The 16,749-nt window shown below is 36.2% G+C and overlaps 1 protein-coding gene across 1 annotated transcript in view; it reads left to right on the plus strand.

Annotated features, from left to right (window-relative positions):
- Window positions 1-16,749, plus strand: part of NPLOC4 (NPL4 homolog, ubiquitin recognition factor) — a 60,765-nt gene that overhangs the window by 23,432 nt on the left and 20,584 nt on the right. Inside the window, exons 12-13 of the mRNA XM_044672747.1 lie at window positions 5,096-5,256; window positions 15,617-15,688. Coding sequence (XP_044528682.1) covers window positions 5,096-5,256; window positions 15,617-15,688 — 233 coding nt within the window. The remainder of the gene's footprint in view (window positions 1-5,095; window positions 5,257-15,616; window positions 15,689-16,749) is intronic.

Below are 16,749 nucleotides of genomic sequence, written 5' to 3' on the forward strand. Positions count from 1 at the left end.
ATGTATGTAAGTTTCTCCATATCCATACATTTTTACAGAAATCTACATTTATGGGACAGTTATAAAAGATGATGGCCTTTAAGGAGTATCACAAAATGTCTTCCAAAGATTCTTGTGATGCTACTATAGAAAAGGGCAGTACATAAAACCATCTGTTTTGGAAGGAGTTAAATTTTGGATTGGAGACCTGATTTACAAAATCATCAATAAATATTTATGAAGCACCCATAGGATACTGGGCAGTTACTGTAGTAGGCATCATGGGGAGTTTCAGAGGAAGCAGACATCTCTACCTTCACAGAACTCAAAATCTAGTTCAGTTCGTTTAAATTAAATTCTTTTTTATATGGAACCCGAATAGATTGAGGAAATCTATGACTCACCATACAGACAACTATTTTTGCCATGCCTTCTCCACCCAACTGCATCTCTTGCTCTAGAACCAATATGAGAAAGCAGGAAGGTCTTAGAGGTCACCTGAGGACTCACATGTGGGAGATGGGGAGGAGCATATCAGAAACAACCATAGTTTGTAGAGGAAAGCTGAGGAAAGTGATGGCTTTTGGTCCCCAGTGTTGCCATATTGCCTTGGGCAGTTCCACTGAAATGATATTCATTAGAAATTCATTTGAGTGAATAACATTTTCTTTATTTTTATTTTTAAAAGTTTTGATTGCTATCTTTTATTTTTATATCACCTTCATTTTCAAGTATATCTCTAACTCCTTCCTGATTGAGAGCATCCTTTGTCCAAAGAGGAAAATAGTCAGTTCATCAAACATATCCATGATCTATGGATTGTTTCATACTTATTGCTCCATTTCTGCAGAGAAAGAGGAAAGGTGCATTTTTTTCTTCTATTCTCTAGGGCCAAAGTTAATCGTTAGAGTTAAGCAACATTCATTATTTTCTTCTCTTGTTCTTTCTGTTTACATTATTGTCACTTATATTTATTTACTGGTTTTGTTTCACTTTGTCAATTCCAGTTTTCCTTGTACTCTTCATATTTGAGATTTCTTATAGCACTGCAGCAATATTCCATTATATTTCATGTTCCATAGTTTATTTTCCAATGGATAGACATCTTACTTTAAAAGATATCTTTAAAAATACAAATACCACATAGTGGTTAAGGGACTTGAAGTCATTCACATTTGTTTGAATTACTTCAATCAGATTGTCTTTGTTCTAATACCTGGCATAGTTCAGCTTCCCTGAGGGACTGGCAATTTTAATTTGAGTAGAAAAGTGGAAATTTGAAGCACAAAGCCTTTTGGAGGGATGGGAGAGCTTTAAACATGGCAGACTCAAAGGAGGCTTATTATGGACTTGGAAATTAGGGACCTTGTCTGATGTGAGAGTAATGAGGGGCTAGGGAGAGAAGCCAGAAAAGAAAGGAGAGAAAGGGTAAAGAAAGGTAGGGAAGGATGCCAGAGTTGGCTTTTTAAAAAAGTTTGCTTTGGGCCACAAAGGAAAGGAAAAGGTCTTTTTCTTCCTCCTCCATGTATCCCTTCCACCAATGGACTTATTAGTGTATCACAATTATAGTTCCACTCCATTATAGGTTAAATATACTCTTGAGAGCTAGCCTGAGAACCTAATAATCATTTATGACTTTTTTTTTCTATCTGTAGAAATGGTCTTGAGATCTGAAAAGCCAATTTATAATACAACTCTCTTCTAAGTTGGAAATCTTGTATGCCTTCACATTGGGCCTGCAGTCAGGAGAGATTGGTTTGAATCTTAGCACTTGACAAGTCATTTCACTTTTAGCCTTAGTTTCCTCATTTGTAAAAAGGCTATTATCACCTATCTCATAGGGTTGTTGTGCATAACAGCCTGCTTTGTAAGCTGCAAAACACATGCATTTTACTATATATTTATTAATAAGCTAGCCTGCTCTGAGTGGTATTCTTAATACTTCATTCCTCATGTCACTAGATATTTGCTTGATAGACATTTGACAGAGGTCATCAATTCTACAAGTACAGATTTGAGAAGGTTCTTTAGTTTGCAACTGTTGGACCTGCCTCAGAGAGTTAATGCTCATAGTATGATGGTCTGCACTTTTCTCTTTGATGTGAATTAATTTTATTATTCTATTTCTCATTATAAGGAAAATAAAACTGTTCTTTACGTTAATTTAATGAGGATTTTATTTTTTGCTTTTAATAAATGCCCAAATGAGAGTGGATGAATCCCCGGTTGATAGAATTAGGAGGCTTTGATTCTGAAAGGAATAAGGTTTGTTAGCATTTGTTACCTTGTCTTCCCTTTCTTTGACCATATGCAAAATATTTCCTGTTTGAGTCTTTCAGTGGTGGAAGAGCTCTTTTCAATGAATTTGACTGATCTTACAGAACAAGAAAGTAGCTCCTGAAGCCAGAGTGAGAATTCTGTGCTCTCAGTTTAATTTCTGTAACTCTTCAATGGGTGGTACAGATAAATTGGTAAAAACATTTTGGCATCTACTTCTCTTTTATTTATTTTTGGTGCTGTTTATTTTATTTTTATTTTTTTAGAGACTGTCTGGATAAGTTGGAGCTAAAAATGATCTTGGATAATAATTCAAATTGGAAGAGTAGAAGTTAGTCACCTAGTTCAGCTGTAGATTCAATGATACAGCATCTTGAAAGAACACAGTAGGAATAGAGAGCCAGGTCTGGACACAGGAGGTCCTGAGTTCAAATATGACCTTAGATACTTCCTGGCTGTTATTTAACTCCAATTGCCTACCTCTTTATTGCTCTTTTGCCTTAGAATCAATATACAGTATGGGTTTTTAGAAAGAAAAGAAAGAACACAGAGTAATATAGTAGGTCATAACAAAATTACATTTCTGCAAATACATTTTAGTCTATAAGTATCATCCTTATATGATAGATAGTATAAGAACTATTATTCCTATTTTACATTTGAGGAAACTGAGGCTCCAGAATTTTAAATGACTAATGTTAAATAAAGCCATCAAGGGAATGTTCAGACTCAAACCTTTTGATGCCAATTCCTCTTTCTTAAAAAATGTTTTTTCTCCCTTATTCAGAATTTAACAACAAATAAATTGAACATTTCCACAGAGTAGAACAGAAAAAGGGGATTGTATATGAAATTGTATATTTCTGTTTCATACAACTTTTTTTCTTTTTATGTATATAATAAATTCTCTATGTGACTTCCAAAGCTGTCCTGTTTGTCTGTTTCTTTCTGGCCTTCTGTTTTCTCTTGTCTTCTCTAATGTCCCATTACTTATTGGAGACTACTTCAGGTTATAGACACCTAGATTAAAATGTTAGCCATGTGGACTTCCTTCTCTTTTCCTCCTATGAATCCATCCCATTCTTGCCCTTCTCTTCATGCAAGTAAAACCTCATATTCTTATATGTGGTTTAATCATTGAATAGCCACTTTGTACTAGGAATAGTACATACATATCACATTCCTTGACCTTTAGGAGTTGCCATTCATTTGGATGCAGACAACAATTTCCCTCTAAGTATTCCCCTAAAGACCTTGCATTTGAGAGTCTGGGCTTAGGTCTCTAATTAGTTTAACACATAACACTGAAATCAGTGTAGGCTTATAGAAGGTGATAGTCTTGCAAGTCACATCATATCCTTGTAAATATAGTTCCCTCTATTTCTGTGACAGAACAAAGTGAAACAAATAGAGTGGTTTTCCAAGGACATCCAGAGAGAATGGGTCAGAGCTGTCACTGAAAGAGATAATTTTTGTTTTTGTATGATGCCTTTCCCTAAGTAGGCAGACAGAGATCCCTGTTTTATAATACTGTGTTGTTAACTTTCCATCTTCCAAAAGGTTTGTTTGCCTGTGAACTAAGGGTTTTTTAAAATACCACTTTTTTAAAAACCCATGCCTTCTATCTTAGAATCAGTACTATAGGGGCCAGCTGGGCGACTCAGTGGATTGAGAGCCAAGCCTAGAGACGGGAGGTCCTAGGTTCAAATTTGGCCTCAGACACTTTCTAGCTGGGCAAGTCATTTTATCCACATTGCCTTAGCCCTTACCACTCTTCTTGGAACCAATATACAGTATTGATTCCAAGACAGAAGGTAAGGGTTTAAAAAAAAAAAAAAGAATCAGTACTCTAATTAGAGCTAGGTGATGAGGGTTAAATAATTTGCTCAAAGTTACATAGCTAGGAAGTATCTGAGGCCAGATTTGAACCCAGGACCTTTTGTCTCTAGGTCCAGCTCTGTATCCACTGAGCCATCTAGCTGTCCCCATTTATACTCTTCTTAATCATTTTTGTTATAGAGATTGAACTTATTCCAGTATACTTAATAACAGCTTTTATGCTCTTGGGCAGGATGATGTACTGAAAAAAGAGAGCTGAACTGGGCAGTCAGAAGACCTGGGTGCAAATTTCATCTTTATGCCTTTCTCATTGGGACTTTCTGCAAATAATTTAACTCCTCTGGGCTCCATTTCTTCTATAAAATGGAAATAATGTTTCTTTATAGGGCTATGGTGAGGATTCAGTGTGATGATGCATATAAATCACTATACTATAAATGTAAGCTACTATGTCCTGAACCTCATTTTAAATTCCATAGTTCTGTTTTTGTTTTGAGGAGAGGGGCAAAAGAGTAGCTTGCTCTGCATAGGACTACTACTATGCTCTGCATAGGGTACAGTTGATACTTCCTATTCTGTGATTTTTTTCCCCCCATATTCTTTGAAGAGATGGGTTTTTCTGACATTTGTAGTTTCTCAGCTGTATACACCCTGGTGCCAGAAGGAGCACAACATTAGGTAGATGATTGAGAGGATTGGTTTACTTATGTTCCCCCAGGCCACAAGAGAGTGCCACTGACTATAGCTTATGTCTGACCTGAAAATATGTTTATAGTAATCTTTACATAGTATTGTGTGCCTGGGGATGGGGAGACGCACACTTTTTTTAGTTGTAATACAAAATTCTTTAGGGTTTCACAAAAATACACATGGAACTAAGTTCAGTTGTGAGATTATCTTTCCTTTTTGAATAAGATGATGAACAGAGCAGTCAGTGAGTTTTTTTTTTATGTATGTTTGCTAGCAATGAATTTGTTCTGAAGGTTGCTTTCTTTTCCAGGTGGTCCAGACAACCAAGTTCATTTTGAGGGTTACCAGGTATCTAATCAGTGCATGGCATTGGTTCGGGATGAATGCTTGTTGCCATGTCGAGATGCACCTGAGTTGGGTTATGCCAAGGAATCCAGCAGTGAGCAATATGTGCCTGATGTGTTCTATAAGGTAACAAGAAATATGAAGTTTATAGCAAGAATTTTATCTAATGGGGACAGTTGTCTTCATTTGGAAATACTTAGATCTATTTATTGAGTGATTAGCGATTTGTCTGCCACAATTAACCATTAGAAATCTTCCTCATGAACTAAGATATTATAAAAGCCTCAGGATTACAACTGGCTATACAATCTTCTCTGATTGTTGTTTTTTCAGCAAAAATCCTGAATTAATTATTTGGTCAGTTTTTGGTAGTTATCCACTAGGATCTGAATTTCATACATATTTTCAGCTTCTTTTGACCAGTAAAAATGGTGTGGTTAAAAAACCAAACTATTAAACCCCTCTTAAGATTCCTCCAAATAGGAGGTCTTATAAAATATCAAAGCATATATATTTATGAAATATGATAGAATAGTATTAGGAATTATGATCTTCTAAAAGAAGCTAAAATTTGACCTGAATTCTCAATTCTAGTATAAATTTTAAAATTATTTAAAATATCATTAGGTTTAAACAATTAGCAAAACAGTGGATTATCTGGCATAGCTAAAATGCTTTCCACCTGGGAATTTGGTTGGCAGAATATACTCTTTTCTTAGATATTTAATGTTTGATATCATTTTTTAAAAAATGAGACTACCTCTGCAGCCATAGTTCTCTTCCTAGAATAAAAATAGACACTTAAAAGAAAAGATTTTTTTTTAGAGACTTAAGAAATAAAATGTAATGTGAATTCCATTTGCTACTCTTTAATATGTCATTTTCATCCTCTGGTTCCATTTGTGAAATTTACCTTCGTCCTTGATTTTTCCTGTTCTCGAGTTTGTCCTTAGATTTCTGTGGTTACTGGTAAAAAAGAAAGATCTGTTGTTAGGATGATAAAAATTAGTTGAGTACCCTTGTAACTGGGAGTAGGACAATGCTACTAAATAATACTTAATAGTATTTGCATTTTTTTTCTGTTCTCTTCAAGGAGAATGACAGGATTGGAAAATATTCAGCATTGATTTGAGTCCATTGTATATGAAACAATTCCATTTTGTTTATGTGATATGAGTGTTTTTTTTTTCTGTTTTGCTTCAAATGCTATTGAGCATTATAGCTAATCACAAGGAAATAAAGTTTATATTGCCTCAATCTTTTCTGTCCCCATGGTCCTTTGAAGTTCTGTGACATCCCTTTGGTCTTATATTCTAGATATCTATTTCTTAATGAAGTTTAAGGATGGTATCTTTGTTTATTTGTTTGTTTTTTTTTAAACCCTTACCTTCCATTTAGGGCCTGGCAATGGGGGTTAAGTGACTTATCCAGGGTCACACAGTTAGGAAGTGTCTGAGACCAGATTTCAACCCAAGACCTCCCATCTCTGAACCTGACTCTCAATCCACTGAGCCACCCAGCTGCCCACAAGGATGGTATCTTTGTGATTGTAGCTGGTTTACTTCCTGTATTGTTCTTATCTTCCTCTTCTTGGATACAACTTGAAGGATGAAGATTTTGATAACTACCAACCCATTGTTTAGATGTGGGTGCCATTTAACCCATTTTAGACCACCTTCTTGGTCATAATGTAATCTGATGTACTCTTTCTTAATTTCATGAGACAAATTAACCTACATTTTAGAACTTTGGTATCTGTCAATTTTCATTCTAAAGTGGGGGCTGTTAATCCAGAGTCTGTGAACTTAAAAAAAATTATTTCTATTAACTTAATTTAAATAGGATTAGTTTCCTTTGTAATCCTATGATTTGTTTTACATTTAAAAACATTTTGAGAAACTCCTTAGGCTTCACTGGGCTGCCAAAGAGGTCCATAATACAAAAAGATTAAGAATTCCTGCTTTACAGCAAATGATATGAACAAGACAGAACATTCTGTGGAAATTTCCATGCTGTGACAAATTTTTTTGATGACTTATTAGTGTATGAACTTTGGGTGAGGATACATGTTTCATTACAAGTCCTGGTTGATTGTATTTTTAATAAGCTACATGAAAACTTTATTGAAGATTTGGTTGTCCTTGGTGTTCCTGAAATTCAGTATGCTGAATTTAAAATATTTTCTGGGTTAGGTACTTAATGGGTAAGTTATTCTGAATGTTAATGAGCCTTTGGAAAGCTGCTAGTTTTGTTTTTAAAGTATAAGAAGGGCTCTTGTAAGTTCATATAATCAAGAGAAGTATGGGTGAAGAAGGTCTTGAGTTTTCCAGATACATTCTCCTTAGTCACTTAGGGCACCACATCTCATTTGCTGAGGAATCACTAAGCTTTAGTCAGTCTTATGCATCTTTGATCATGTATAGCAGTGATTCCCAAAGTGGGCGCTACTGCCCCCTGGGGGTGTTGCAGCAATCCAGGGAAGCAGTGATGGCCACAGGTGCATTTATCTTTCCTATTAAAATTTAAAAAAAAAATAATTTCCAGGGGGCTAAGTAATATTTTTTTTGGAAAGGGGGCGGTAGGCCAAAAAAGTTTGGAAACCACTGATCTATAGCATTGATTCCCCTGTTAACAGGGGAATCTTAAGAAGTTGGTAGTGTAGGCTGAAGTAGGTCTATCCACTAAATATTCTTTTGTGTTTCTCATTTTTTGAGCAGCCTTTGTGTTTTCAAGAATGAATACTTTTTGCCTTCTGAAACATAACTTATGGGGAAGATTTATTTTTGTCCTCAATTAGAAGTAGATGTTGAATTGTTAAAACTTAAATTGTATAGAAATAAATTGTGCAAGTAGTTTTAGGAAGTAAAAAAAATCTTGCTCTAAGGAAAAGTGGTTCATTGCTCTTAGATTAGCTTTACTTTCCCTTTAGATTATTTTCTAAATAATAATAATAATAATAATAAGCTTTTGGGATTGTAAGTTTTACTTTTGAATTGTCTTTGAATTAGTATTGATGCAGAAGTCTAAAATAGTGGTAGCAATCACAATACAGCTGGGAGAAATAATTAAAAGTGTGAGGTGGAAGAGCTAGTGCTAGTAAGCAAAGAAGGGCTTCAAAGGTGACAGACATGTTTTTTCTTGTAAGTTATGTTGTCTGTATGCTTCTGGAAGAATTTAAGACTCTGCCTTGTCCCACCCATTTAAAAAAATTAAAGCTGAAACTTACAGTGAGACTCATCCCCTGTGGCTGAATCATTCTGATAGCCTCTAGCTGTAAGTCTGAGGAGAACAGAGGAAGAAATGGCTTCTATATCAGTTACAGGAAAACACTTAATAAGCCTTTTTGTAAGTCTTATTCTCTGAGAAAAAGCTTTTTGTCTTTGCTGCTTTTGTGTAGCTATCTTATCAACCTTGATAGAACAGACAGACCTTCATGCCTTTTGAGACAGGAGTATTTATACATGAAAACTCATTAAATTAGCATCCAGTTTGAGGGGCTAGTCATTGAATGGGTGAACCATTCAAAAGAATGTTGCCTATCCTGTAAAAGGTATGCATGTAGTTAAGTAGTTTTGACCCATTTTTACAACCTGAAGATCAACTATTCACTTAGATTTGTTAGCCCATTTCAATCAAGTTTTCCAGTCAATGGACTGAAAACCAAAAGGGCAAAGTGTTTTCTTTGGAGGATTTCTTCTTGAGTACCCTTTGGTTCCTTTAAGAAATAGTGAATTCTGAGAACTAATTTGAGCAACCGTATTCAAGTTGAGTGTATTTTTTATATTGTTTAATATGAATATAGAGTGACAAAATAAATATTTCTATGCCTTTTGTTGCAGAACTCTTAAATTCTTAATTTCAAGCTTCTTTCCCTATTTCCTTTTAATGTATGCTATTCCCTTGATAGCTTTCTCTGTTAGTGGCAAGATAAGATTTTATTTTAGTAATATCAAATGTTCCACTGGATTTGGAGGTCTAAATATTACCTAAAATTGATGGGGGGGGGTGGCAGCAAGGAGGAGGAAAGTAAAACATGAAAACATTTATGTTATGCAAATACTTTTGTAGCCTTTTCTTGTATTAACTTTAAAAATACAGCTTTCAATATCAACAGTAAGTAAAAGTGTCATCCTTATAATAAAATGCCATTTTATTGCTACTTTTGTGGCTAGAGACCTTGCCATGAGATGATAACTTAATACAAGGGGTCCATTTTGTCTAGTATGCATTCACCACTCACTCATGTCCATGGTGGGTCTTGCCAAACCCACTTTCCCTCTCTCACTCGTAACCTTCCACAGCCATGTCTAGGCCCACTCTTAGGCCTCTTGTGTCCCCCCCCCCCCCCCGAATCTGAATCTAACAGGTATGACTATTGACTTAACTCCCCACTTCCTAAATGTTCTCATGCAGCTGGCTTTATTTTATCTAACCTAGACATTATTAGAAGAGCAAATGAAGGGGAGCAATCCCCCATCCTTTTGACATCTTGTGATTCAGAATCTGCCCCTTCTAACCATAAACTCTAGTCTGCATTCCCTGTTTGGAGTCTACTCCACTATATCAGTGAGTTTATTAATCATATCCTTTTAATGTTTCCATGGTGATCTCATGGGATCAGAAATTTATAAAGTTCTAGCACAGTTAAGATTTTGACTTGTTAAAATAAAGTCTATTTAAATCCCTCTCTTTAAATAAATAGACAAATAATCAAGGGACTGTTCCTTCAAGAAAAGGCATTTGCCTATTCCAGAAATACTATTTGGTAGGTTTTGTTTTGTTTTTGTAAGACGGTGGACCTTATGTTGGGTATCAGCTTCAAGAGGTATATTACCTGTTAAATTTCAGTCTTGGAGGCAGCTAGGTGGCTCAGTGGATTGAGAGCCAGGTCTAGAAATGGGAGGTCCTGAGTTCAAATTTGGTCAGTCTAAGATATTTTTCTAGCTGTGTGACCCTGGGCAAGTCACTTAACCCCCATTGCCTAGCCCTTAACACTCTTGCCTTGGAACCAATACACAGTATTGATTGTAAGGTCCTTACCTTACAATTTAAAAAATTTTTTTAAAAATTTTCAGTCACATTTCAAACTCTGGAAAGTTTCATTTTGACTGTTTTCCTGCAGTGTTTTTACATCTATAATTCTTTATTAAAGTCCAGTAGAATTACATTTTGTTAAAAGACTGGTCTTTTAATTACAATAAACAATCTATAGACTCCAAACCATACCTTGGACATGAAGCATTCTTCTAAGCATTCTTACCCATTCAAGTTGTTTTTTTTTTTTTTAATCAGGTTACATATCTGACATTCATTTAGTTATCCAAAGGAAACTCATATAAGTGTGTCTTTGATACAGGTCCTTTTGGGTGTTTATGTCCCAGATTCCAAACTTTTAGATCTAGGTTGTGAATAATTTACATGTAATTTTTGCTTGCCCTTTCAAATTTATACTACTCTAGTATGAGGACCCTGGAGAAAATATTGAATATAGGTTGCACTCTTTCTAGGCTGAATAGCTGACATCTAAATTTTCCTGGGAGTAGGGATTTTCACCCTTGTATCTGTTTCCTAGTGTCTGGCACATAGTAGATGCTTAATAATTGCTTGTGGATTGATTCATTGAACATGTTTTCCTTTTTAAAAAAATTCAACCAGTTTGCTCCTATCCAAGCTTTTGCTTTCATATGACTTTTTTGATTGACTAGGAGTGATATTGAGTTTATGCAACAGGTCTGAGCCTCTTCAACATTCAGATCCTGATAGCCAAGAATTCTACAGAAATGTGTCTCATATTAAGGGTCCCAGGAAATATGAAGAATATTCAACATTTGTTGGAGACTTAGCATGAATGAAAGAATGAATGAATGAGCTTTTAAGTGCTTACTTACTATGTGCCAGGCACTGAAGAAGAGTATATACTGACTTTACTGTATGTAACTTAGTGGAGAACAATATGATTTTGTATGCTTTATCTCTAGATTATGGTAAACATATTGAAAGCATATGTTGAAACTCTTCAGTCAGTGTTGGATACAGTTTGTCACCTGGAAGTACTTGAGATGTTTTTATGACATCACCTAATACATAGTCTGGTTTAAATTATACAAAAGAAAGTAATCCTGAGGCATCCAGTGTATTAGTCTAATCATACTTATCATAATGCCTTTGTGATAATAGGACACCTTACCAGCCCTGTGTGTGTGAAGCTGAAAGGATCTGTTCCCAATGCCCCTGTAATAAGTGAGGCCATGTGGAAGGTGCTCTTTAAGATTCTCCTGTTCCGGGGCAGCTGGGTAGCTCAGTGGATTGAGAGCCAGGCCTAGAGACAGGAGGTCCTAGGTTCAAATCCGGCCTCAGACACTTCCTAGCTGTGTGACCCTGGGCAAGTCACTTGACCCCCATTGCCTACCCTTACCAATCTTCCACCTATAAGTCAATACACAGAAGTTAAGGGTTTAAAATTAAAAAACAAAACAAAACAAAAGATTCTCCTGTTCAGAAGGAAAAATGAACCTCTCATTTTATTCAGATTTCACTAAGGGAAGAATGTCTCCACAACATATGGGAAGTAGTTTAGTGTCATTGCTAAACATTAACATTGCTCAGCATCATAGCACTTAGCCCTAGTAGTATTGCTCACCCCTCCTGCTATGTTACAGTGTATGCTATTTTTTCCCCAGATGCTTTCCTCTAAAAAATTAATTTTCATATAAGCTTAGTTTACAGGAAAATAAGATCCAGGCATCATCAGAATCTCAGATTCAGGGAAACATAATTAGAAGTTTGTATTTATTATCTTGCTACTCTGCATTTATTTTCTCTTCACTGTCCAAATCAGACCTACAGACTCCCTAAAGTAAAAGGAGTTTAAAATTTTTGTGATGTTTGGTTGAATAATTGAATTTAGGGAGACTGTCAGGGAGAATAGCTGATTTCAGAATACCTCATAAAGGAGCTTGTAATACAGTCTGATTTCTGGGTGTCATTGATTTTACTAGTTTTATTTAATAGTATCAGCTTCCTATTCTTTAAGCAGCAACTTCTGGCTTGCTAAGTCTGACTTAATAGATTTGAAACTATAGCATGTATTTGTAATTTTAGCTAACTGTATTTGGAATAGAGGAAGGATGGTGAGGAAAATACTCTGGATGAGGATAGAGTCTAACCTACAAATTTGGGGTTTGAATTGAACCATTAGGAACCTTTAATATTTATTGAGCATTAAGTGTGTTACATGCTTTTTAGCAGCAGAGAACATATTGAAGACCTTGCCTTCTAAACACAGTAAGGAGGGAGCTTATGCTTAAGTTAAATGCTTTGCTCAGTGCTAGGCACATTAAAAGTTATCCAATAAATATTTTATGACTTTTTTAGCAATGCATATCACAACATGTTTCCTCAAGCTGTGCAAATTTTTGAGCAAATACTTGTCATCACAGAAGATCCTGTTTACACCTTATTCTTCATAGAAAATTTCAGAATTAGTCAAGTCAAATAGAGAATTTCTGACAGGTTGAGTTAAGATGATTTTTTTTCTCATGAAAAATGATCTTTTTTTGTTTAACATGTCATACAGAGCCTTACTTTTAAACTAGAAATGTGAGAGGCAGCAAGGATCTTGTTCTTTGTGCTCTAAATGAATTTAGGCTGTTAGCAAGAACTAACCCTAAGGCTTTCATGGAGTGTTTCCTAGGATGTCCTATGTTCTCTTCTTCTACTTTACTTTTGGATTCTATGCTGGGAAATTCCAGAGGAAACTGCGAATGCCACTTGTTTCCCCTTCTTACTAGTACAATGGAAAAGAAGTCCTGTCTTAAAGATCTCGTTCTCCTTTTCTAAAACAAGATGGTGCTGTCCAGTCTGCAGTTTCCTGCTCTCTTGTCTCAACACAGGCTGCTTTTGGTCCCCCCAGATAGACACACAGATACACATACACTCGCTCTGCTGTTTTTTCCTTGATTCCCACCATCTGGTGCCTTTGCTTCCAAGCAGCACATAGAGCCAGGGAAGCTTAGCAATAAGGACCTTTGATTTCTGACTCTTCCTTGTATCTTGCTACAAGTGGAGATAAAATTGTTGACACTTTGGTGGTTGCCAAACTTAGAGTTAAGACATCTCCCTCCTAGTGTACTCGGTCTGACATTTGTTAAGGCCCATAAAATGTAATTGCCTTTTAAAATGGTACATGAGGTTACGGATTGGCTAGCAAAGGCATTGAGGCAGAGGAAGAGGGAGAAATAAAAGTTACCTGTTTTTCCCCAGGGAAGAGAGGGGGATTCAAGTACCCTTATTTTTTGGGGAGCAGGAAGCAGGGTTCACTTAGGTAGTTAAATTGAGAGGGAATCACATGCCATACACAAAAGAGAAGAGGGGGCATTTAACATGAAAATCCCTGGAGGGGAAGAAAGATTAAAGTGAACAGGTGCTGGAAAACTGTTTCTGCATATTAGAACTTAATTAGATTTGAAGATGATTTCCAGATGGCTAATTATGTATGTTGTTACAGGTTATTTCTTGTAAGGGCAAGAGCATATTTTTGGAAATAGTGATTTAGTTTGATTGGATTTGATTCCTGCCTATCATATCACATCGATCTAGAATCTGCCTCTTTTGGGGCCCTGAGATCCCACTCAAAAGGTCCCATGTCTTAGATTACTCCTGTCAAAACCAATAGAACCTGAGAAAACTAATGCCCCCAGCCACCCTGACTGCTATAAAATAACCCATAAAGACAGCCACCTGTCATGTGAATGGATAAATGATTCTTACCCAGATTGGTAGGAAAGTAATTTCAGCTATGAGGGGAAGAAAACGAAAAGAAGCGACACATTTCCAGAAACTTGCCTTTGAATCCTAGTGGGTTATTTGTAAATTTTTTATTTTCAGTTCTAAATTCTCTTCCTCTCTCTACCCTACCCCACCCATTGAGACGGCAAGAAATACCATGCCCAATATACATATGAAGTCAGGCAAAATATTTCTATTTCTATGTTAGGCACATTGCCCCAGGAATGGGTGGGGGGGAGAGAAGTAGTGGTGGTGTAGAATAAATAAATGTGCTTTGGTCTGTGTTCAGAATCCTCTCTGGAGCATTTTTCATCATTGAATCCTTTGGAATTGTTGTGGATCATTGTATTAGTCAGAGTAGCTTCATCTTTCACACCTTATTATCAGTAATATTGTTATTGTATGCAGTGTTCTTCTAGTTCTACCCTTTACTTTGCATCAGTTAAGAATTAAATTTCATCTGGAAGTTGAGCTGGGTCTTGAAGAAAGAGAAGAATTTTCTGAAAGATTGAGATGGGGAAGGAGTGTGTATTCCACATATCAGGCTTGGGTTGGGGGTGGGAGAATAACTCAAATCTGTGTGAATGTGGAAGTAACAAATGATAGAAGATAAAATTGGGGAGCAACTCAGTTTAAGATAGAATGTAGATATGGATATATAGAAAGGCCTCATGCCATAAAATTAAATTTTAAATGAGAGAGGTTCGCATAAACTTCCCATTCAGATAACTGGATTCTTTTAGCTTGAGTATCTAGTGATGATTGCCTCAGAAGGCAGAGGTATTGACCTTCTCTGAACATCTTCCAGGAAAGATGCTAGTATGTTGGATATCTTTGAGCCACATTGCACACCTCAGAAGGAAAGCTTCAATAACATAAACTTTTATATAAGGCTCTATAATTGGAAATTATGGATATGTAATTTATATATAATTCAATGAATGATTTATATAATAAGTGATCATTTAGATAGAAAAATGACCCTCCCCCAGAATCTTTAATGAAAAGCATCATTTCTTATGAATTTATTTCTTGAGGTATGTTTGAACTCAGAATGTTTGACATAAATCAGATCTAATTGTCATGTTATGATTAATGAACATATGCTGGCCATTTTCCCCCATAATTAAACTTTATGTTCCAAGCATCTGACAAAGCTAAACAAGTTTAGACTTTGACAGATTGTCAGAAGATTTTTTTTTTTAGTTCTGTGTATTTTTTTGTATGTGTGTGTCTATATGTATGTTTATCTATTACCACTCATCAAAATTTTTAAAGGAAAGTTTTCAGAGGTGTGAATGGAATGATTAGGTAATGGAAATTAAATGTTGCTTGTAGAAGACAACAAGGGTACAAAGTGACCCTGAGTGGAAGAGACACATATCACTAATCTGTCTGCTTTTTTGCTTAGCTCACAGGACTCTCCTACCCACTGGAAAGGGATCAGGGAAATGTTTAAATTCATGCTTCCAATAATGTCTTACTGTGGTAGTACATCTTTATCATGTTATGACTGTTTTAAAATGCTCCAAGAAATGATGGTAGGTGGAGCAATTGTGAAAATATGCAGATTTTCCTCTCATTTCAGAAGCTTATAAAATAATTGAAATGATTACAAGGCTTACTATGAGGGAGAAATATCCTGTCATTCAGTGTTCCTATATCAACAGTGCTTAACCTCTTGATTTTTTTCTTTTAGGACATAGATAAGTTTGGTAATGAGATCACTCAGCTGGCCCGCCCCCTCCCGGTGGAGTATCTGATCATAGATGTAAGTGCTTATTCTTTATATTTAGTCTTTTGAGTTAGTGTTGGAAGCTGTAATATGCCATGGACAACAACTTAGGTCACAAATCATAAGGAGCTCTGAGCATGCCTAGAAAAGTTCCCTTGATCTTCCCATTACCCATAAGTTTTCAATTTACATGATCAAGAACTATGAAATTCTTTTATCTGATCACAACCTCTTATTTCATCTCCACCTGTTGTTTACTACACCTAAAGCTGTTCTTCATCTTCTTCCTGACCTCTTATCTCTCCATCATTCAGTATTTTTCCAGGTAATCAATCACCCTTGCTCTTGCTGTTCACCTCCATTTTGTGCCACATGCTTTTTTTTTTTTAAACATTTATTAATATTCATTTTTAACCTGTTTACATACTTTATGCCCCTACTTTCCCCTTCACCCCCCGCTCTCCCCCCACCCATGGCCGACGCACATTTCCACTGGTTGTAACATGTGTCCTTGTTCAGGGCCTATTTCCATATTGTTGTTAGTTGCATTGGTGTGGTAGTTTCGAGTCCACATCCCCAATCATGTCCGCCTCATGTTCTTCTGGCTCTGCTCCTTTCGCTCTGCATCAGTTCCTGGAGGTCTTTCCAGTTCACCTGGAACTCCTCCAGTTTATTATTCCTTTTAGCACAATAGTATTCCATCACCAGCATATACCACAGTTTGTTCAGCCATTCCCCAATTGAAGGACATACCCTCCTTTTCCAGTTCTTTGCCACTACAAAAAGCGCAGCTATAAATATTTTCGTACAAGTCTGTTTATCTATGATCTCTTTGGGGTACAAACCCAACAGTGGTATGGCTGGATCAAAGGACAGGCATTCTTTTATAGCCCTTTGAGCATAGCTCCAAATTGCCAGCCAGAATGGTTGGATCAGTTCCCAGCTCCACCAGCAATGCATTAATGTCCCAATTTTGCCACATTCCCTCCAGCATTCATTACTCTCCCCTTCTTTCATTTTAGCCAATCTGCTAGGTGTGAGGTGATACCTCAGAGTTGTTTTGATTTGCATTTCTCTAATTATTAGAGATTTAGAAC

Source organism: Gracilinanus agilis, chromosome 4 (genome assembly GCF_016433145.1).
Source record: "Gracilinanus agilis isolate LMUSP501 chromosome 4, AgileGrace, whole genome shotgun sequence".
NCBI lineage: Eukaryota > Metazoa > Chordata > Mammalia > Didelphimorphia > Didelphidae > Gracilinanus > Gracilinanus agilis.